The 25615-nt window shown below is 34.9% G+C and overlaps 1 protein-coding gene across 1 annotated transcript in view; it reads right to left on the bottom strand.

The window, feature by feature from the left end:
* LOC120630656 overlaps positions 1-21008 on the bottom strand; it is a 147082-nt gene extending 126074 nt beyond the window's left edge. Inside the window, exons 1-2 of the mRNA XM_039899920.1 lie at positions 20984-21008; positions 20204-20618 (exon numbers count right to left, since the gene is read on the bottom strand). Of these exons, the coding sequence (XP_039755854.1) occupies positions 20204-20618; positions 20984-21008 (440 nt within the window). The remainder of the gene's footprint in view (positions 1-20203; positions 20619-20983) is intronic.
* Positions 21009-25615: the final 4607 nt, after the last annotated feature.

The raw sequence follows: 25615 nt of genomic DNA, 5'->3' as shown, positions 1-25615 counted from the left end.
AAAATAATGTTGATTACCTAGGTTTTGAAATCTCTAGTGAGGGTGTAAGACCAGGTATAAAGAAAATTGAATCCGTCAAAAATTTTCCAAAGCCTAAAGACGTACATAATGTACGTCAGTTTGTCGGTCTCGCTAGTTTTTTTCGACGCTTTATTAGAAATTTTGGTGAAATAGCTCGTCCCCTTACTAAATTATTAAAGAAAAACTCTGTTTGGGAGTGGTCGCAAGCTCAAGAAGAAGCATTTAAAAAATTGAAGCACGCACTTATTTCGAGACCCTTACTAGCAATGTATAATCCTACACTTGAAACACAAATACATACAGATGCCAGTAAGCATGGCATAGGTAGCGTGCTATTACAAAAACAAAGTGACGGAGTATTTAAACCCGTAGCTTATTACAGTAGACAGACGTCACCCGAAGAATCTCATTTTTCATCATACGAGTTAGAGACTCTTGCAGTCATTGCCGCATTAGTGAAGTTTAGGACATACGTTCTTGGGTTAAGCTTTACCATTGTAACAGACTGTAACTCGCTTAGAGCAACGTTTCTAAAAAGAGATATGATACCACGAGTTGCGCGATGGTGGAGCTTGATTCAGGAGTATGATTGTAACGTAGTATATAAATCAGGCAAAGGTATGATTCACGTTGACGCATTGAGTAGAAATCCTACGATGGAAAAGGCGGGGATAATTCAGGCAATTGATACTTTCGATATTATGACAATAACAGATGATTGGTTAACGACAGTACAGTTAGAGGACTCTGAGATACAACGCATAAAAAAAATTCTTACGGATAAGGAATATAACAACTTGTTAGAGATACATAAAAATTTTGTCCTTAAGCGTGAAAGGGTGTATAGAATAACTGAGGATGGATTAAGATGGGTGGTGCCGAAGGGCTGTAGGTGGCAGATACTCCAGAAAAACCACGATGAAATAGGTCATTTTGCATTTGATAAGACTTTAGATAAAATAAAACAACATTATTGGTTTCCTCGAATGCGAAGATTTGTAAAAAAGTACGTAAATTCCTGTCTAGAGTGTGCACTTAATAAATTACCAGCGGGTAAAAAGCAAGGCTTCTTGCATCCCATACCTAAAGAAACTAAGCCCTTCCACACCATCCATGTTGATCACCTTGGCCCATTTGTAATATCAAAAAGGAAGAATTGTTATATTTTAGTGATTGTAGAGTCATTCACAAAGTTTATTGTCTTGAAGGCGGTTAAAAACACGAAATCTACTTCCACCATCACAGTGCTTAGGGACTATTTTGGAACATTTGGTTTACCAAAACGATTAATTAGCGATAGAGGGACTTCATTTACGAGTTCAAAATTCAAAAGTTTTCTTAGTGAAGTAGGAGTTCATCATATAAAGAATGCAGTCGCTTCACCTAGAGCCAATGGCCAGGTGGAGCGGTACAATAGAACAATTTTGGATTCTTTAGCTGCACAAAACCATGGTAAAGACGAAAGACTTTGGGATGACCGACTATTACAAGTACAGTGGGGACTAAACAATACTATTAACAAAGGCACGGGAAAAGCTCCCTCAGAAGTTTTATTTGGGTTAAGACTTACTGGGGTTAATGAAGGTAAACTAGTTTCGGAAATAGATGATGATGTAGTTGAAAATACTCCTGATGAAAATGAAGCAAGTATTAATTGTGATAGATTACGTAAGATTAGGGATGAAGTAGATGAGCATACTAAAAAGTCGCAAGAAAAACAGAAAGATAGATATAATAAAAAAAGGAAAAAACCATTACAGTTTAAGATTGGGGATTTGGTAAGAGTTGAAAGAGCAACACATACAGTAGGCAAAAGTAGGAAATTATTACCAAAATGTTCAGGACCATACAGGATAACAAAAATTTTGGATCATGATAGGTATGAGATAGTAGATACTCCTATTACAAAGAAAGGGACGTCAAAGTATAGGGGTATCTTTGCTGTTGACAAAATACATCATTGGCTTTGTTATAATAACAAAGGCAGTGGATCTTCCAGTAGTGAGAGTTCTGATGAATAATAAGAGTATTATGTGGTAGATATATATAGGATTGATAAGTGTAATATATATGTTGTCGTTGTGGTTACATTATCAGTTATCATGAGTAATGAATAAGAACCTAATCATTAATTATCTACATTTGTTGATCATAAATTATTAAATTAATAACAATTATTAATTATTCCTTGAAATTGTATTGCGAGCTACGGTATGAGCGTAATTGTACTGTAAATCTATACTGCCATGGGCGTAAGTGTTCTGAAAACATACACTGCTATGAGCGTGAGTGTACTGTAAACCTACACTGCTATGAGCGTGAGTGTACTGTAAACCTACACTGCTATGAGCGTAAGTGTATTGTAAACCCACACTGCTATGAGCGTTAGTGTGCTGTAAACCTACACTGCTATGAGCATAAGTGTACTGTAAGCTTACACTGCTATGAACGTAAGTGTACTTACTTGAAGTGCAACGTGCACATATTACTATTATTATTTTAAAGTGCAAAGTGCACAATAAATGAAATATAATTTGTAACATTTACATAATTTCTAGTATAAATTGTGTTTTATAGTTATAATATTTTTTTTGTGGTTAAGTTTATATTATGTAATATCGATAATTTTGTTGCACTTAGATTCTGTGTCATTCGCGGGGACGCGAAATTTATCAGGATGGACGAATTGTTAGCTTTTATTAAAATAAGATGTTAATTTTATTGAAACTTTTGAAACATTACGTAAGTTGTATAAAATAAAAGTACTGATTGTTAAAAATTTAGTTTAAAATTATAAATATTGTTCAAACTTCCGTAAAAATATGTTTAATTTAACTTGTAGATTTTCAAAGAGATGTTTAACGATTTTCATATTTTTAAATCCTTAGTAGCTTAATTTTGACTTCCGGTAATTATGATAAAATAATGTGATTAATCAAAATGAATACTCTTTTAAAATTTCATTTTGGTTTCTAAAAAGAGAGGGAATCAGTCTTCATTGAGCTGCTAAGCTAGTTGGTAGTGTTGTGGTGTAAGAAGAAATTAATAAATATATCTGCAGCCGAATAAGTGTTTTTAATATATATAAGGCGCCCGGTATGAGAAAAATGTGAGAAGTAAAATCTACTGATAAATGAGCTCGTTACGTTTTCGCTTTACGACGTTGCATGCCCGGCAACTGTGATGCGCGAACATGCAACGTGGCTTTCTTTTAATAAACTTATTTTTCCTATTTAAGTTACCAATGAAACCGAATAATATCTAGATAAAGAAACAAACACATAAATGTATAGGGCACAGTGAGATAGAAAACATTATACATTTTTTACCTTCTAGTTACCATGGAAACTAAATAATAAACCTAACATTTATCTTAATAGTTCTGATACATCCACCTCAATCTCTCGTAGGCCATTTTTCAGAAGTTACACTTCCACTATGTGCGAATAAATTGCACAGGATTTTTTTATCATTATATTGCGCTAAAGTGAACTGAAAGTATTTTGAAATAACTATGGCAGAATCAGGTTTAGATAATATTGCCTAATCTAACAAACACGTGGGTGCAAGATATGTTATAATTCATGTATTATATGCATAAGCATGTGCGATTTGTATTTATTAAATATTGCATAATTATCGATGTAGTGTGATGTATAAATAAATGTTTGAGAACAACACATAAAATTAGATATTTAATCCAATATGAATTATCAAGCGCATCCAAGTAAAATATACAATTTCTAACCTAACCAAATATAAACTTTTGTTTTCGATGTCTATAAATTCCTCCAGGTTATTATGATTTTTTGAATCTTATGAAAGATTTTTAAGTATTAATAATTCAAGTCAATAATTCGATAATATTATCTGAAAAATCAACAATATTTTTTGATTATAATAATGTTTTTATAAAATTTTCTTTTGTAAAGTTATTTTTTAGCATACTTTAATATTCTTTTATGTACTATTTATAATACATAAAAGATTTTGTGACATAATTATCTTTTTATAACCATGTTTTGTTAGTTATTTTCATGAATTTGTTAATTTACCCTTTCATATGGCATTAATCTTTTTTCAGTTAAAACATCGATTGTCTGTAAATTCGGTTTACTGACGATAGTTAAACGTGACAACCTTAACATAAGAGAATACTGATGGAATGGTTGTATTTTTCAAAAGAAAATTTTAATTTTATTTGTTTGATAGATATTTTGTATGGATATAGAAAGTAGATAGATTGAAATCACGTTACATTTATTTGTACGCATGAATACAATTATGTCAATTTATTTTACAATGTACATAGTTTCTATTATCATCGTTGCTATAAACAATTGACACCACATTCACTTTTCACTGCACTTCATACTTGACGAAAATATGTAAATGTATTATTGTATAGCAGCTGTCCACGCGGACGCATCGCTCACTCAAGCAAGAGAGAGACAGATGTCGAACGCTGCCGAGTGCGGAGGCCGATTGTGCCTCTTTGTCGCTCGTTCCGCGCTCTCGCTTGCACTTCAAGTCTTAAATGGAACGCCTCAAAGCGAGGTAACGCCGCATGTTGTCATGTTTTTTCGTGCGTGCAGCCGGCTCCATCGAATTATAAGACGTTGTCACGTCAATGAACTCTTTTTGCGTATGACAATCGTAATTAAGGAGTAAACTTCAGTCGTGCGTCGGAGCTGACCCACATCCTTTTTTGTCTTACACCAAGCGTGTTTTTTTAGTTTTTTCATTTTATTATTAATTTATACTCTTTATTCATATACAACTATAAAGTTAGGAAAATAAAGGAATACAACGATTGCGTTTCGTTGAAGTTTTTCGTTGGGTATTGGGAATCTTTTTTTCTACTCCAATGAGTAGAATTCAAAAGGCAGCCTTATCGCTTGGTTGCCATCTTGACGGCCGATTGGCACAGTGGGCAGCGAACCTGCTTTCTGAGTCCAAGGCCGTGGGTTCGATTCCCACAACTGGCCAATATTTGTGTTTATCGACATATTATAAGTATTTATGCATATTATTCATAAAAAATATTCATCAGTTATCTCAGCACCCATAACACAAGCTACGCTTACTTGGCTTAATGGCGATGTGTGTATTGTCGTAGTATATTTATTTATTTATTTATATCTCTGCCAGACATCCTTGGGATTAGGATAACATGACTGATGTTACTTAGATAAAAAATTAATTAGCGCTAGTTTTTGATAAAACGTACACTACATTGTGTAATCTAGAGCTATTTTGTATTTGGATCGAAAGACTAATATTGTATCCGTGTAGAATATGCATTCAAATACTTAAATTTAGGAATAGAACGCGTAGTACCTACCTATTGAATATTTTAGATGGTTCGCGGTTTAGAATATAAATTGTGAAATTAGTTTTCAAGCACTATGGTCGGTCAGGATTTGGATTATGCATTATTATCACAGAGTATACTTTAACTCTTTTGTATCTCGTATAGTTTATATTCATTTATTTGGTTACTTACTACTATTAAAAATTAAAATTGACAGTCTTACTTGGTTCCTATCGTTCTACAATGTAGCAGTATGTTTTTCCCACAGCTGGTTTTATTCTTCTAATTAACACCTTAGGTAATCGTTGCAGATAGGCACCGAGGACAAACCTCTGCGGTTTTTTCGGTGTTTTTATACTAACCATTTTATTGTAATTGCTTTATTTGATAAATAAAAAAAAAAAAAAAAAAAATCTGTTTGACAACTGAATCAACATTATAAGGTTGTTTAAACGTTTGAAGTTAGTTATTGAGGTCTTACGTTCGTAATAAAAAAAACTATTATAACAATTATATACGTGCAAGTATATAGTGAAAAATCATCATCATATCATGCCCTTATCGGCCCACTACAGGGCACGGGTTTCCTCCACAATAAGAAAGGTTAAGGCCGTAGTCTACTACGCTGGTACAGTCTACCAATCGACTGTATAGGCCTTTGGGAACATTATGGAGGACTCTGAGGCATGCGGGTTTCCTAGCGATGGTTTCCTTCACCGTTGAAATTACCTAGCGTTTTCAATGTAAGTGCAGTAAAATGGGTTTTTTAGGACACCACATTAAAAGTCTTTGAATTTCTAGGCTTTTCTCTCCTATGTTATGCTTATATCATCATATCAACCCATTATCGGCCCATTACAGGGCACGGGTCTCCCCCCAGAATGAGAAGGGGTTAAGGCCGTAGTCCACCACGCTGGCCCAGTGCAGATTGGTGGCGGAGCGGTGATATGCTTGTATACTACATAAAAACTTCCTCTTGAATAACTCTACTAGTAAAAAATACTTTACTATTATAAATACTATCAAAATCCGTTGCTTAGGTTAAAAAATCCAAGCGTTCAAAAGGAGGGAGAGACTTTGTGAAAATTAAGCTTAATTTGCTATACTCCGCGAAAAATAGGAGTATCTGTATGGTGTAATTTATAATTTCTTCAATACTTCAAAATCCTTAAGTTTCTTAACAGTTATTCATCGTGAAATCAACATCTCCTGACGATGCTCGAAGCTCGATTTCGGAGCGAAACGTGCGTAGAGGATAAATTGCCGTAGATCGGTTTGATGTGGAGTATAAGGATTGAAGAAAGAAGAAGAAATTAAAAATTACACCATACAGATTCTCCTGCATTACGCGGAGTATAGCAAATTAAGCTTAATTTCGATAATATATAATGGAATTCCGCAAAGTAACGCATGTTTCTGTCCCATATTTAAAAACGGGGAGCGACTTTGTTTTTAAATATATGAAGAGGTCATCGACATAAAGGAATAGATAGATAATAATATGGCTCACAAATAAATCAGCGCCATCTCTCGGAATACTCATGAACTACCACGGATCAGTACAGAAGTACGGTATGTTCTTTTTAAAACGACGTTGACAAAATTTGTAAATATTTGTTGTATTCAGATAAATGATACTCAAGTCGTCAATACAAAGTTCTCCTATACGCCCGCATGGTGCTCTTTTAACATTTAGCACCAATGGGTCGGTGCGGTTTTGTTTCTACAATCCACGTGGATGCCCATTGGTTAATGATGAAGTTATAGTTTTAGTTGCAGTTTAGAAGTACTATACACACACACTACTACTATACGTACACTTATTTCTGCCGCTAAGCCGCATTTAACGTCTCAAGTTGATAGACACACATGCCAAAATGCTGTTCTGTTTATAGGCGATTGTTTTCCACTTACCATCACGTGGGCTTTCAGCTTGGTCCATCAATTATTAATATAAAAAAGTGTATGGTGGTAATAACCCCTGGAGCATTCCACGTATTTCCGCAATCTTGCGGTATTTTCGTATATTCCGGTTTATAATTAGTACGTTTGTTTCTGAACGACCGTAGCTCGTGTACAAGAGGGCTCATTAACGCTTGCGGGTTAACGGGAGCAGCAATTACCGAATTATATTCCGCAATAACTCCGGAAAACGGGAAATCTTTTCGTGAATAGAAATAGTAGAAGAAAAAATATACAACATGTAACCGAATTACGAAATTCTGTTGAAGTGTGCATACGAATATTTCATAAGGAATCACAATAAATCTGTAAAAATATAAAAATTATTTTTATTTATTTATTTATAATGGACAACCAACAGTAGATACATTAAAACTTGCTCTTTTTTTTTGGAATGAATAACATAGTAAATGTTCAACTATTTACAGGTGATCACAGCATGCATTAAAATGTTAAAAGTAATTTTTATAAATTATTTACAATTTATTATTAGTCAGTTAATATAAACCTTTGAAAGTATAAATATTAAAAGCTAAGTTACAATGAAAAATTTAACTTAATCAATTATTAGGAGACTTAGACATTTTTCATGACAGTTACATTGAATTTAAACGAAAAGTTATAGATATTTGTTCTACTAATTAACCTGACTTACATTTTAGTTAAGTTTAAGTTTAATTTTATTTATTAAATTAAAAGAAGCATATTTATTTTTCCATACAAACATTCAAATTCAAAACATTTTAAGTGCTTATGAGTAAACAGCCTATTGAAGATAAAACACCGACTTGCACATATACACGTTACGCGACGCGCACCTAATAAAGTCACCGGAGTCAGTTGATTTTAATATTGCATGCGATGTAACTAGCAGCCCACAACCGGGCACGGGTCTTTAAAAGGTAGCGAGCTAATCTGTAAGGATATGGAAGTTAAATAACATCGCACATAAGCGGTTTTTATTCGACAACTTACTGGAACGCTTGGCGGTTTCTTCGTGGTTTCTTCTTTCGAGGTTTTCGGTTTCACAGATTCTTCTATAAACAATATATTTCTATGAATAATATACACAAACCAATATAATATATCGAATTGAACACACGGCCTTGGACTCAGAAGGTAGGGCCGCTGCCCACTGCGCCAGTCAGATACCTCTCGACGCTGTCTTAGTCGTTATCACTCGATTAATATTTAATAAACGAAACATTTGCTTTTCGAACACACCAATATAATGTATCACAGACTAAACATGTTCGAGCACAGCATATTAAATTACTAGTTGCTTGTGATAATAGGTTTGGAGTGGTGGCTCGTGTAGCCGTCATTATTGATTTTAATAATGGTAGAGTCAATTAATGCCTAATGGGATCGACCTCCCTGGCGTATTAGTAGTTCAAGTTCTCTCAACCTTTGTCGACCTCTTTGGAGCAGTGGCAAATGCTGGAAGCTTATGTATGTATGGTTATCACACTACCATGTACACATTTCTTATGTGATGTACGCATCACAAGTGGGCCTTCACCTACTTGAAGGTCTAAAGATATTTTTGACTTTGACTTTGGCTTAAGTGGGAGGCCCAGAGGGTGATCTTCAGCCGGGACAATTCGCGAATTTGGAGTTCCTGAATTTTCTCTGGTCCGTTGGGAGGTTTCCAAACTGAAAAATAAGTGCCACCAAGCGGTTTAGAGTTCCAGTATGAGAACCGACTGGAAACCCTGGCAATTAAATTTTAGATTCGGCCTCACATGGGGCACCCTAGGCTTTTTATTTATTAAGAACACTAAAAAAAATACATATTACACAGTTCAGCAGTTTCATTTTTGTGCCTTTTGGAGTAGAGACTTGGGACCGTGGGATCTGGAGGCACGAGCTCTTTTAAGGAATTATTGAAAAGGGTTATCGAGTCTACCGGTGATCCTAGAGTGGGCAGTTATCTTGGCCAACGAATTGGTTTGGCCATCGAAAGAGGCAATGCTGCCAGCATCTTAGAAACCGTGCCTCGTTACGGTGGTTTCGAAGACGTTTTAGATTTTATTTAGTTTTACATAGTTTATTTTAGGTTTTATTTATAAAATTATTATTAATCATGAATGATTGTCTGTTACCCCTAATAAATAAAAAATAGTAATTCGGCCCTTATATAAATAACTAAATATTATATATGTATTATTCCATCCCTTCTTCAAGCCCTTGGATTAAAACTCATTCCTGGCAGAGCCTCTTTTCAAATTCTTGCCGATTAGATCACGTTATGTTACCAAAACCATTAAGTTTAATCAGTAACACAGCATCTGTTAAAATAAAAGAACGCCATTGACCGTATAAAATCAGCTACAAATAAACAAACTGCGCATAAAGTAAAAGCTGTTTTAATATCTATACAAATTAGTTTCCCCAGACGAGATTTACGACTCCTATAAAATACTGTTCTTGTGTCTGGAAGCGCTCTTTGATTTATAATAAAGGTGTAAATAAAATAAATGAAAAATATGAAAGCTAAATATAATATTTTTACTTTACTTTTGACGATGTGTGTATTGTAGAATTATCCTTCGACAATACACACATCGTCATCTAGCCCCAAAGTAAGCGTAGCTTGTGTTATGGGCACTAAGATGCCTGATTAATATTTCTATGAAAAATATACATAAGTACTATGCATAAAAATACCCAGACTCTGAAAAATATTCATTTTACATCTCACAAAAAATTTTCCTATTGTGGGAATCGAACCCGCGGCTTTGGCCTCAGAATGCTCCCTGCCCAGTGCGCCAATGGGCCTTGGTCTCAATTCAGATTTATCCATAAAAATAAAGTAAATTTAAGTGTCTGTTTGTAATGTCAGCTAACAGCGGTTCATTAAATGCTTATTGTTTAGTTAAAAAATGCATAATAAACACATTAAACTTATAACACCATGTCGTTTTCGCGTTAAAAACATTAATGAAGGAAATTTTATTTATATACTAGCTGACCCCAGCGCCATCAGTCGGGCTGATTTGTGAATCTTAACCATCCAGGGTGCCACCCAAAGGCAAAATTTTATAAATTTAAAAAGCATATAAAAATTCCTATAAATTTATTAAATTTGACATCATTCAAAAGGCATATACTAATTTCGGCATCGACGGTAGGAGAGCCGTAGCTTAATTGGAGAAAGCGCTCAGGCCGCTTGCCAGAGAGTCGCAGGGTCAAATTCTGTCGGTTCCGAGAATTTTTTATATGCTTTTTAAATTTATAAAAATGAACTTATTTATCTGACTAAGTCCACTATTTAGTCCCGTACTCGGACTAAGAACGCGGGAATCAGCTACTAGAAAATAAACTAAATCACAATCCACTTAGCGTAAGTCATTTAAAGGATACTATTTATATAGATTTATTTACTTTTTCTAGACAAGATTTATATCTGTAATCCAACAAGCGTAAAAGCGTCTGGGTGGGTCATAACTTATAAAGGAAATGAAACAATTAAAAGATGGTGTGCTAATGGGATGAAACTTTTTGCTGCTAAAAGGAAAAATTCGCGTTTGCTTAACTATGATTTTGTGATTTGTTGTGATTTATTTTCTTGATACATTTACAAGTATTACATATATTGTGTCGGCCGATTTGCGCAGTAGGCAGCGACCCTGCCTTCTGAGTCCAAGGCCGTGGGTTCGATTCTCACAACTGGACAATGTTTGTGTGATGATAGTTATGTATATTATTCATCAAATTACTCATCAGTTATCTTTGTACCCATTACACAAGCAACGCTTACTTTGGGACTAGATGGCGAAGTTTGATTAATTTACTACAACAATAGTCGTAGTATATTTATTTATTTATATAAATATATTTATATGGCCAACGTAACTCCCTTCTTTAGCTATGTATGTATAGTTTTGTGCCTGGAAGAGTTCGAAAAGTTCTTACAAACAAAGAAAATCCTGTATTTATATATGGCATACACTAAAATGTATTCATTCATAATATGTTCATTCAATGGACTTCGTGAAATAATCAGAGTTAGCATATCGAAATCATCATAATGAACCAGCTAACGAAAAAATAAAATAAAACTAATATCATTAAATTAAGAATTTAAAACACCCCGACAAAAATAATTAAATCGCCATTAATATAATAGCCATAGTCAAGCCTTTTATTTGATACTCACATTGAGGGAGTTGTGAAAAAAACAGAACGCTTTGTGGCGGCGGAAATCATGGACCGATTTTCATCAAACATAGCTGACACTCCCGACTGATTCACCTTTCAAACTAAAAAACAAAATCAAAATCGGTTTATTCGTTCGGGAACCACGATGCCACATACACACTCACACACTCACACGGCAACATTATAATACCCTGTCGTTTTTGCGTCGGGGGTTAATCAAAAAGACAATGCCAAACGAAACTACGTACCCACTTCCAACTTTCGAAAGTGGTAAAAAAAGCACGTGGCTCTAGCATTAATAAACGATGTAAGTTCCGTTAAACTTCGTCTACCGCAACGTAAATCAACGTTGGAGTCTTACTAAGTTTTAGGTGGGATCAAACTTGAACGTTCAGGCACAGATAGCAAGTGGTTTATAGGTGGTATAAAATAAGAAGGTCTACTGATAGTGAACAATGTTTCTTACTCACCCAATTTTACTGCCTCCTTTGTCTACAGTTATCATTTGTTCAAGTATAGTACTCGTAGAACGGAACGTGATTGAAGTCGTGTGCTTTGATTGGTTTATTTTTATTTTTAACCCCCGACACAAAACTACGGGGTGTTATAAGTTATACGTGTCTGTCTGTATGTGGCATCGTAGCTCCCAAACGGATGAAACAACTTCGTGTAAGTGTACTTTGTTTGAAAGGTGAAGTAGTCATTAGATAGTGTTTTTAGCTTTGTTTGAGAAAATCGGTCAAGACCTGTATTCTTTATTGCTACCTTTTGTCAATTGGGGCAATATCAGTAAATACTCTAAAGGCGAGGAGGGCTGTTGCAAGCAGTGGGACATCTAAGTCTAAATCATGCAAGAATGGCAATATCTATTAAAACCCAGCAAGAAACATGTTCAACATTCTTTCTATTTCACCTGTTCGAAAAGCAGAATCTTCCAAGAAAAAGTAAGCGAGAAACTTAGCTGTTACTCTTTTCCAACATAACTTTATAGTTTAAGAACCATTTTTCTATCTTGTAAAACTCACAAGTGTTAACAGATGAAAGTAGAAATTATCAATTGTGTATATAACCACGACTTAGTAAATGTGTTTTAAGCCATTGCTTAAACTTGGCAAAGGTAAATCTAATACTACCTTCGGTATCAAGTTATAAAGGCCAATTCAATGAACAATTTCTGTACTTTTCTTTGCCACTTAGTAGATAAAATTTTATATCCCTTTTTGTTTATAAAGAGTTAATGACCATTTCTATATTCATATACGTTTTTATTGTTAAAATAAAATTCATAAATTTTTTAACAAATAACGACTTTGCATAGCAACCTATCAACAGATTACATATAAAAATGGACGTTAGACCACAGTTGGTATCCATATTTAAGTACATATATCGAAATACCCACCGACACAATGTCATGAACATTCAGTGTGATAATATTTAATAATAATGTTAATTATTTCATGAACTCTATTTTTAAATCAAACAAAAATAATAAGCTCATTTTTAGAAATACAAATCAATTTAATAAAGTATAGTAAACAAAGTTTAACTTTTTACCCAAAGTACAAAATTACTATAACGAAAGACATGTTTTGATTTACAAAGATTTTATGTCCAGCCAATGTCTATGCATAAGACAATGCCGACGTTTATGAAGGAATAAATCCTATCACGATTCAGTTTGAGGATTAGCCCCACTGAGCCAAATAGTCTATAGGATAAAACTCCGCAAACACGGGAATTCCCCGACTCCGCAGCGTACAATATCGCTCCCGGATAATTAAGCCTACGTAAGCTGAAAACGTGACACACCGCTGAGAAGAATTTCCAACAGTTTCCCATCTAGTTGCGGAACATTTAAATGTCTTGAATGTACGAACAGAAATAATGAACGTGGGATTTGAATAAATAATATTATAATGTTTTTAACAAGGAAACGTTCACAAAATCTGATTCGCAGTCGTTGTTAAATATAATGTTTCTTGCAAGCAGCATAACTTTGACAAGATAGAATGAAAAATGCCATTCTTTGCTGGCTTATTCTCGGTAGAGCTTACCGAACCGTCGGTAAAGCAATTACAAAATGATATAAGTAGGTCTACTTGAAATAAATTAATTACCTTGAAATTTATTAATTATTTTGAATTTAAGGTTTTAAAAGTGAAGTTTACTAGAGATTTCCACAGCTTGAACGTAAGTTACGTTAAGCAGCTGTGACTGGTTTGACCCCAACTAACGGAGACATCAAATTCAAATTCAAATTCAAATTCAAATTCAAAATTTCTTTATTCATGTAGGCCTATCACAGGCACTTATGAAGCGTTCATACATATTTGTTTACATAATTGTAACGGGATGGTTTTCATCATCATCTAATTAGTCGCGAAATAATGTTGAGATACATTTCCCGAGCTCTCTACAACCTACACTAAATTGAGCCTAGTTTCATGCCACGAAGTTTTCAGAATTTAGCACATTTCGGCAAAAATCTGTTTATTTTTCAAAATTTGATAGATTTTATAGGACCGTATGCCTGTATACTTATTTACTTACTAGCTGTTGCCCGCATTCCTCGTCCGCGTTTATCGAGTTTTTTTTTAATCTGCGAATTTTAAATGAGATTAAAGCCCATGTTACTCCCCGTCCTTTCAGCTAACTTAACGCCAAAATCAAGTCCATTCGTTACTTAGTTAGGGCGTAAAGCAAGGACGAACAAACATACTTTCTCATTTATAATTAGCGGTTAATGGATGAACTGGAACATGTGCATTAAAATAATCTTCTTGTTTATATAAACACGTATTATTAATTTAATTCGTATTTTTAATATTATTAAACATTACGCTAAGATCTCGCAGATTTTCTGCCGCAACGCTTACATCATCGGTAAACTGCGGTTAAGTAACGTACTTGAATTTGAAATTGACGCTAAATCCGTTCCAATCCGGAAGTTCAGAGATATCTTGTAAAACAGCGATTAATAGTTTCGGGGAGAGTTAACTTCCCTGTTGCACTCCTCGTTGCAGATGTAGACGTTTGTGTTCATTGTAGCTTTTTAGTTTTTTAATACTTATATTATTCGTTATCGCACCTGATGGTAAGAGATTATGCAGCCCAAAGTGGAGTGTGTTTTACGTTAAAGACGCCTTGATTAAAAGGTATCCATAGGTGGTGGGGCAAGAGGAAGCCAGAAAAGCATTACGGATTTTTAAGTCTTAGCAACGAGCAAAAGCTAAATGTAGAATCAATTTTTGTGACTGTGTTTACTACACAAGTCATAACAAATCAAACATTAAATTTTTTGAATATTGCTCAAATAAAAAGTCCGTCGATGAACAAAGAAAAAAAACACGGTGGTTTATACAGTTATAATTTTTTTTTCTTCTTCAAGATGTTTTGTAACCGTGTGTTCAATCAGTTTTCTGGATTCATCAAAAAGCTAATTTGTCTTCATCAGTCTCGACTATGATATTTTCTTGCTGAATAGGGTAAATGACGCATTCATATCGTTACCAACGCCTGATTACCTCCATTTTAACTGAGTTTGCGGGTTTTTGGGGATTAAAACAAGCAAAATGGCCGCCATTCATTATTATTCGTATCACATGGATACGGTATGAAATACATTTGAGACTTACCTTTGTATTTGACTTGCATGCATATAGTATCAGCTTTTAGTGTTATTAAATTACTAGCTATTGCCCGCGACTTCATCTGCGTTTGATTTTGTTTTTTGATGTGACATTAAATTTTGCTGTAGTTCTAAAAAATTTTAAAGTATCCAGTATAGCTTAGCCTTAAATGAGGGGTTTGCTGCTGTCCGCTGAGGAGTTCTGTCCTCTATCTCCAACCACATTCATCAAGATCTACACAAAGTTTGGGCAATATTAAACACATATTATAACCTCTATAGAACAAAAATAATTATTGAAATCGGTTATAATTTTTCAGAGTTATGGTGTAAAATCGTCAAACACTTTCATCCCCTCTCCCAAGGGAACCGAGCTTAATGTCGGGATATAAAGTATCCTATATTATTTCTAACACTTCCAAAAATATGTGTACAAAGTTTCATGAGGATAGTTTTTGCGTGAAAGCGTAAAAAACAAACTTACATTGACATTTAAAATATTAGTAGGGATAGGGATAGGGAAAGCAATTATCGGTGGGTTGACAACATAAGAAACGTGCTTTGACAAAAAAATCGAACGCACTGGCTATAGGGTTCTTCTTAACTTAACTATTTTTATTATTTTTACTTTTATTTAAGGCTGATCATCAAATCATTTATTATCGCTTCACAAGCGTTATAGTCTATCCGATGGGACTTTCGCTTCATTTTCGGGGGCCGAGTTCGTATTCCAGCTCTAACTTTTCTAAGTTATGTGCGCTTTAAGCAGTTAAAATATCACTTGTTTCAACGGTGAAGATGAGGAGATGAATGAATGAATACACTTTTATTGTACACCACATAAGCATATTGAAAAGTTGTAAATAAAAATTTAACAGAAAGTATACAATTTGGCTGCCTTTATCGCCTTAATCCTTTCTCATTGTGGGAGATCCGAGAGTTCCCCATAAAAATTCAAAATTCAAAATTCATTTATTTCAAGTAGGCCTAATATAAGCACTTTTGAAACGTCAAGTCTGTCTGTAATATTCTTAAAGGCGTGTGAAGTATGGAGTGGACTATGGCCTAACCCTTCTTACCGTGCGATGAGACTGATATAATGGGTTGATATGAAGATCATCATGTTAGCATGTTATCATAAAATTGTACACTGTATGAAGAAAATAAGGCGTTATGTGCGACTCATGATGCGAAGCATCATGAGTCGTGCGAAGCATCATGAGTCGACGGTTGTAGGTCACTGAATGCGAATGATTAATTAATTCAGTGTAGTTTAATTGCAATTAATAAAAAACGAAAACTGCAAGAATGTATATCTATATATATCCATGTAAAATTAACATGGATGGTGATATATCTATATCTATAGATATTATGTACATTTTATTCTACCAGGGGCGCCTCACTTTCCTAGTACAGCTGTTTTAAATTTTTTTTTTCAATATTGGATAATTAAATGAGCATTATGAGTCGTGCACTTTTGGATTTTCCAAATTTTTTTTTCAATTGGAATTTGAATATGTAATAACTATATTTGAGTCGTAGATGGAATGGATGAAAAAAGTTTGCGTTTGTATTAGATTTATATATAATATACCATTTCAGTTTTAAATCTATAATAGTTTCTTATATCTTTAAACGAGCAATTCTTGTATATATGTTATTGGAATCTCAGAATCTCCAACGATTTTCATGAAATTCAGTATACAGGGGGTTTCGGGGGCGATAAATCGATCTAGCTAGGATTCATTTATAGAAAATGTCATTTTATTTGTGTTTTCCGGTTATAACCGACGGGTCAGCTAGGGTTAATAAAATGACAAAGATATAATATCTGACATAATAAATTATTTATAAATAAACTGAAATAATAAATTTGTGGGTCTGTAATATTAACTCTTTCATCATAACCTCAACAGTATTGAAATAATATTGCTATATACGATGATAGTAAACCCCAGTGAGAAATTTTAGATAATATAAACAGTGGCTTTTAAATTCGAACATAACGCGAGCGGTGTGGAATTGAGACAGAAGCTGTCGCCGCCTTCGCGTTATATTCATGACATGCAAGGCGGGTGTGCAAGTCGCAGAATACGGTTTTCACTCGTACGCGATCTGTATTGCATGTTTATGTATTACTGAACTTAGATAACTTTAACCTTTTCACCCGAATATAGCTATGACATCTAATATACATCATATCTTTAACATCTTCATGATATACATCATTCCTCGACGGCCGATTGGCGCAGTGGGCAGCGACCCTGCTTTCTGAGGCCAAGGCCGTGGGTTCGTTTCCCACAACTGGACAATATTTGTGTGATGAACATGAATGTTTTTCAGTGTCTGGGTGTTTATCTATATATTATAAGTATTAATGTATTTTATTAATAAACAATATTCATCAGTTATCTTAGTACCCATAACACAAGCTGCGCTTACTTTGGGGCTAGATGGCGATGTGTGTATTGTCGTAGTATATTTATTTATTTTTATTTATTTATCTATACATGTAATTAAATCGTGGACTATCTGAACGTTAAAGGTTTTTGCAAAAACATAATTGGGAGTCGTTAGAAAATAGCAGTAGAACGTAAAAATGCAATTTTTGTGTCTGTATCTGTCTGTCTGTATTTGTCTGTTAGTTTGTGCGAGCATCACGCAAAAGCTACTGAATGGATTTGTACCCAATTTGGTATATTCACACTTGAGCCATAAGGTCAATAATAATGAAGCGGTGAAAGCGCATTGACTTCACATTCGGGGGGCTGAGTTCTAACCCCAGCATGCACCTTTAACTTTTGGAAGTTATGTGCGTCTTTTAAAGTGATTAAAGTATCAGTTGCTTCAACGGTGAAGGAAAACATAATATGGAAACCAGCATGCGAGAGTTCTACATTATGTTCTCAAAGGGGTTTGGGGTCCACCAATCCGCACTGGGCTAGCGTGTTGGACTACGGTCTGAACCCTTTCTCAATTTGAAAGGAGACGTGCTTTATAATGGGTCTGTAATGGGTTGATGAGATGAGATGGTGAGAACTTCTCTAAGCGATAACAGTAAGCCCCCAGCGAGAACTTTTAGATAATATAAACAGGAGCTTCTAAATTAAAAACATAATACATAGCGCTGTGAAATTGTGTTAGAAGCTGTCTCCGCGTTTACGATATTCATGACATGCAACGCGAGTATGCAAGTTGCAGAATACGATATTCACTTGCACGCGATCTGTATTGCAATTTACTGAACTTAGATAGCTTTAACCTTTTTAAATAACCTTGTGTGCAAGGAACTCGAATATAGTTATGAGTTCATGCAGTGGTAAGTATACATTGCATGCACAGAGTACCTACAGTATTACATGCAGGTACTAATCGGGCAGTTAGTCAGTCCCAATACAAGTTAGCCCATGACTGCAATCTCACCTGGTGGTTAGTGATGATGCAGTCTAAGACGGTAGTGTGCTGTTACGGAGTGGGAATGCGTGCGGACGGAAGATATAGTTCCTGAAGTGGTTCGGAAAGCAGAACCGGTGGTAGAGTCACTATAAAAATAGTAATGTGAAGCGGCATACATGAAGTTTCAAAAGGGCTTATAAAGTAATACTTGAAATAAATGAATTTTAAAGATACAAAGAGGCAGTCACGTTTCATATATTACTGTAGGCGGAAGGGAGAGAGTTGCGAGCTCTTAAACTTTCTTTGTCTCTTTCTCTCATGGCCAATTACGTTTCATATGAGTAAGACACAATGCCTATTGTCTCTATCTCACTGAAGGAGCAAGAGATACAGCAGTTTGCTTTCTCCCTTTCCCTCATAGCCCGTGTATGAAATATATATGTATATATATATATATTTCTCAATCAGTAGTTCGTAGGCCAGTTTGCTAGAGTAAACAATAAACATACAAAGATATTAATTGATCAATGAAAACCCATAATAAATTTAAATATATGTAGAAAATTTTAATATGTATGTACCGTAATGAAGGCTATTTGATTTTTATTTTCATTTTGATGTATATACAGGTATATACCATACATACACGCATATGCATACATAAAACAGATATATATATACTCGTATATGTGTACACACTTATAGCTAAATAAGTTTTACTTCAGTCGCGTGGTCTAAAGCACGTTTTTTTTTAAAAGCAGTGTGTTCGTGATAATCACATTACGATGAATGAATGAAAATCTTTTAGTCCAAAAAAATCCTGGGATTTGGAGAAATAACTGAACTAAGTTATCATAAATGCCATCTCTTATGTCTTTGAATTATAAATCAACTGTGGCAGACTAGCTTCAGACGACGGTTATGGCACATATGATATAGGCTGTATATATCAGCTTGGCCTTTCATTTCCTTTGTTTTATTGTATGAAAGTTTACCTGTATCACAGTGGGCCTCATTTTTATACAGGTAAGTATATCGTAATGACTGTAACTTTGCTACTGCTGACAAATTCATAACAGTCATGACGACAAATTTATGAAAAACTGTCCCATATGTTCGGAAGTATCTACTATATTCAAAAAATATTTTAATAGTTTTCCAAATTTATTTTAAATTTTTATTCCACTACAAGTTAGCCCTTGACTGCATTCCATTCTCACTTCGAATATGAATAAAATACGTTTTTCAAAATACATGAATGGTAACTAAAGATTTCAAAGTAAGATTTTCGTGATTAATCAACATTTCTTAAATAAAGTTCAACGGGTACATACTGTTTGCGTCGCTCCTCTAGTTGATTATTAATTAATAAAATATAAATAATTAAAATGATATAATTTTATGGTTTAATAAAATAAATAATGTGCAAAAAACGGATCGTAGGTGGCGGGGGTTCAAATTGGAGACATTGACCGCAACCGACCGCAGCCGCATGGTTTTAAAATTTCGCTAAACGTTCCGCAAGCCAAGTCAGAAAGGAAATCCTATGTTTTCACATAGGAAATGTTGATATTGATTGTGGTATGTACCCGTTGAACTACATTTAAGACATGAATAGTATATCGTTATATTGTTACTATCATCATGCCTTCTAGAACACATGTTCCATAAGATAGTTCCATGTAGATAAGTACTAAAAGGATGTAACTCACCTAAAAACAACACTAGTTCCCTCGCTTTCCAGCCGCGAGGTGTCCGTCAAAGACCAACGCAGTAGCACAGCGGTCCGTCCGTCCAGCGGACCCCGCACTATCTTCGCCGGCACGTATCTGTACCTCTTCCCGAATTTGAACACGGAACGTTCCAGACGCGCACGGAACTTCGGCCTAAAGTAATAACCATCGAAATCACTGTTTGTCCTAAACACACTACTATAGTCTTCGTCATGCCACGACGCTTTATGCTTCTGAACTCTTTCGTGCTTCGGTATGAAGAATGGTAGGGGCTCTATATCCCTGCAAGGCCTTTCGGAGAAACTGGTCGGAGTGAAGTTGCCGCGGATTCGGTTGCCCACGATGGAGTAGAGAACATAGTCTTGTAGTGATGGGTCTTCGAACTTGATGTAAACTGCAATAGAAGAAAAAATAGCTTTTAGCGTTTTATAGAGTTATTGGATAGAAGCAGGCTATACTGTGCGGAATCCATGATGTATTATGTAAATTAAGCTTAATTTGCTATACTCCGCGAAAAGCAGGAGAATCTGTATGTTGTTATCTATAATATCTTCAATCCTTATACTCCACAAAAAACAGATCTACGGAATTGCACGTTTCTCTCCGAAACCGGAGCATCTTTAGATTTTGATTTTAAATTGTATTGTCAACATTTCAATCTTACTGAAATATGTCACACATTATCTTATTAATTGTAAATAGGAGTAAATATATAATAATACCACCTAGCCCTAATTGCAAGTATTAATTGAAAAAGACTGTGAATTTCGAACACTGAAGACATTTTCACATTTCAAAATGCAGCCGTAAAGTTTTCTTGAAAACTGAAGCAATTTTTATAATAATTGAGTACCTGCATACGGTAGAAAATACTTGAATATAGAGTGATAAAGTCATAACCATTCAAAATTCAAAATTCAAAATTCAAAATTCATTTATTTCAAGTAGGCCTAATATAAGCACTTTTGAAACGTCAAGTCTGTCTGTTTGTAGTGATTCTACCACCGGTTCGGAAGGCAGATTCTACCGAGAAGAAGCAGGCAAGAAACTCAGCAGTTGCTCTTTTCCAACATCAACAATTTACATTTTGCATTTTAACATTCATTTTTCTATCTTTTGAGAGCTGAAACCGGAGCCGGATGCTTCCAAGCAACCTTGTCATTAAAAAATTCATCAATTGTATAGTAACCTCGCTGTAATAAATGTGTTTTAACAAATTCTTTAAACTTGTGCATTGGCAGGTCCAAAATCACCTTAGGAATCATATTATAAAAGCTACTCAATCCCACAAATGATCCCTGTACCTTACGCAGACGATATGCAGATGACACTAATTTATGACCATTTCTTGTAAGTCGACTGTTTATGTCCACTTTTTGTTTATAAAGACTAATATGTTGTCTTACAAATACTATATTGTTATAAATATATTGTGAAGCTACAGTACGTATGTCTATTTCTTTAAACTTCTCACGGAGGGATTCGATTCATTAAGAAAAGGTAATTAAAGGAAAAAAACTGACTGACAAACTGCCTGACAGATTGCCTGACAGACTAACTGACTGACTGACTGACTAACTGATCCATCAACGCACAGTTAGAACAATCAAACGGATTTTGAATTTGAACCTTTGAAAAATACTGGGGAAGAATTAGTCCCGAGGAAGGACTTCCGATCGCCCTACGACGGGTTAAACAACTAATTAAAAACGTTTTAAAACCCTTTTAACGAGAACCCTTATTGAAATAATTAAGTTCATGTTATGCTCAGTATCAAGAACCCTTATTTATCGGAACCCTTGAGACATAAATACCCTTCTGCCAAGATTATTATTGGCTTTTGTAAAGGCGAGTGTTGCTAATGAGATTCCTTTTATGAGAAGCTTATCTAACAAAATAAATTAAACTGCATTCGTCTATTAAGAATGAAATGGCAATGATGACGGTTGGCATCGATTTGAACATAAAACGGAACTACACATTAATGCCCTCCAACCCGGATTGGAGCAGCTTGGTGGGTCTATGCGCTGAAACCGTCCCTCCTATGAAAGATGAGGCCTGTGCCAAACAGTGTTAATTTTATTATATTATATTTTTTTATTTATTTATTTATTCACTTTATTGCACTATTAAAACGGTTTACCAAGGGCATTTTCTACCAGGTAACCTTGGGACGTACGAGACAAACCAGTGAAGGTAGTAAAAAATAATATATAATAAATATATATATATATATATAATAAATATATATATGTAATATATATGTATAATATATGAACTTTATCAGCCACGGGCAATTTTTTTTGGAAGGGAAAAATTCAAAAATTTTTTTTTCAAGTAGGCCTATTGTTACTTTCCAGCACATCACTAAAGCTTTCGTACATAGCCTATGATACATTCGAACCTTTAACTACTCAATGGCATAAATCAAGTAGATTGGTTGCTAAGTCAGAGCGTGAAGGAAGAACAAACAAACATACAAACACTGGCGCGTTTATATTATTAGGAAGTATTATGTATATTATAACTATGATGAATAAGTAAGCGTGGCCATTATCTACTTCTATGTCTAGTAGACATTTTAGAGTTATGTGCGTTCTTTAATTTAAACAATTAAATATGTTTTAACGGTGAAGGAAAACATCGTGAGGAAACCTGAGAGTAAACACAATGTTCTTAACGGCGTGTGAAGTCTACCAATCCGCACGTGGCCAGCGTGGTGGACTGTGGCCTCAAACTTTCTCATTTTGAGAGGAGATCCGTTATCATCACTGCTGAACATTGGTGTATCCAAAAGAGCGCCGCCACACACGATCTTCCGCCTTTCTCATCCATCCGCTTCCATCCTTGCCCTGTAGTGGGCCGTTAATGGGTAGATGACGATGATGTCAGACGTAGATAATTAAATAACAAACACAACCGTTTAATATAGTGTGAGCAACAACTGACTGACAGACTGACTGCCAGACAGGCTCACAGAATGACTGACAGACTGACTGACAGATTAACAGAATGACTGACAGACTAACAGATTAACAGACTGACTGACTGAAAGACTGACTGACTGATCCATCAACACACAGTTCGAACAATAAAACGGATTTTGAAATTGAACTTTCGAATAATACTAAGGAAGAATAAGGTCCGAGGAAGGCCTTCAGATCGCCCTACGACGGGCAAAAACTAGAAACGTTTTAAAAACCAGACGTAGATAATTAAATAGTAAACAACCGTTTAATATAGTTTATGATAGAGAAGACATTTCGTATTAAATAACAAATCTTGATACTTTGATCCGCCTCGGGGCGCGCTGTCTCGGATACAGTATCACGCGATCCAGGAAATGGAGGGCCGACCTCAAAACGTCAGTCCGATTGGGGATCTATTTCCAATATGGCAAAATATCTATGTTGTAACCTTGTAAACTCAAAATCAGAAATATGTTTTTTCAAGTAGACCATAGGTGGCACTTTTGTTGCGTACATTACATGGGAAGTAGACGGTAGTGAGATGATGGCGATAACCATTTTCGTAAACTTAAAACAAAAGCTACGAGGATTCCAAACGCGTCCTGTTCTAAAAAGAAACCCACAACAAACTTTGCTTAGTGTTTTTTTTGTGTTATCACCATCTCACATTGTAATTTAAAATTATTAGAAGAGCAACCTGGTTGGAGCAATAATTCACACCCAACCTTTTTTATTGATTACGTAGGCGTTACGGTACGTTTAATAACAAATTTTTAACTTTTTAAGAGACATCTCCAAGCTGTCAATTGGTATTTGATTACAGAATTGTATGCAATTTCCTTGAAATTAATTTTGAATTTTATGTAACCTAGTATATTGCACTGTAAGTTTATTCTTACTTTATATTTCCACGAATATTTGTAAATGGCGACTCTGTATTCATACTATGGGTTAAACAATTATTTAAACATACATATTTAGTTTACTATGTTCTTGCTGGGCACATCTCTCTTCACCCAGAAAAGAAAGGTTTTGATAGCCCACCCCTATCAAGCAGTTTAAGCTTTCAACATAGGACGGTGGGCCTGTGAAATGTTAGTTTTAATAGCTATTTATTAAACTGATAATGGAGTAAACTTTTACGCTATTCAGTTAATCTAAATAATTTTATTGGATTTAGAATCACGTGATTTCAATTGGAGGCCCGATCTCAATACGTCCGTCCGATTTGGTGTTTTTTTTCTAATGTGACAAATTATCTATGTCGTAGCCTAATATTTTTAGGAATATATTTTTATGTTTGTACATGGAGATTATGTATTACTGGGGGGTTAGGGGATTATGCTGGCGTGCTATATTTGGAGTTTATTTGGGTCAATCAACGTAGTCAGCCTTTTTATATCTTATACTGGGCCCAGACTTCTTGTCCCATAGGAGAGAGAGTTTGATAGCACAGGCCTACCTAGCAGCTTGGATGTGGGTTGGCGGGCGTAACGACCAGTATCCCATGTTAGAAACAATTACTTATTATACTATACGCAGGAGAAAACATTTCATCTCATTAAGACGGCTATATGGAACATACCCACACACTTTCTCTTTTATATATATAGATTAATAACAACGCAGTTAATCTTGATACTTTGGTCCGCATCAAATGTAGCCGCTGTATCGGATCTAGTATCACGTGATTAAAGAAATGTACGCCCGACCTCAAAACTTCCGATTCGGGATAAATTTTCAACGTCTTCTGTGATTTGCAAATGGATTTGTATACATTAAATAAATCGCTGAATACCACGGTTTCTCGGAAGCACTCTGCTTCGGTTTCATCTAACACAGTTTTTTTTTAGATAGTATTTTTTTTAGTTAGTTTTTTTTTTAGTTAGTTTAAGTTCTAATTAATGATGTTAGAAAAGGACACTTGCTTTCTTAATGAATGATTAGGCGAAATACATTTCGAAAGAGATATAGAATAATGAACGTCGAATAAATTTTAATCAATTAAATACCACTTGCTTCAACGGTGGATTAAAACATCGTGAGGAAACCTGCATGCCCAAGAGTTCACCATAATGTTCTCAAATGTGTGTGGAGTCCACCAATCTCCACAGGCCCAGTGTGTCCACCATGCTGTCTTGTACGGCCTTAACCACTTTGCATTGTTGGAGGAGCCCCGTGCCCTGTAGTGGGCTGATAATGGGTTTATAACGATGAAATTTTACGTGCAAATAGCTGCGTCCCGCGGTCAAACCCTTGATGAATTAGTATTAAAGTACACGTACATAATTGCATTAAAAAAAACGATAAATAAATTTACTATACACATCACGTCACGTTCTACATAATGTTCTACATACATCACCATCGGGCACCAAAGTGAGCGTAGCTTGAGTTATAGCTACAAAGATTACTGTTGAAT

The sequence above is a fragment of the Pararge aegeria genome, chromosome 16, assembly GCF_905163445.1.
Source record: "Pararge aegeria chromosome 16, ilParAegt1.1, whole genome shotgun sequence".
Lineage (NCBI taxonomy): Eukaryota > Metazoa > Arthropoda > Insecta > Lepidoptera > Nymphalidae > Pararge > Pararge aegeria.
This window is presented reverse-complemented; position numbering and strand designations above follow the sequence as displayed.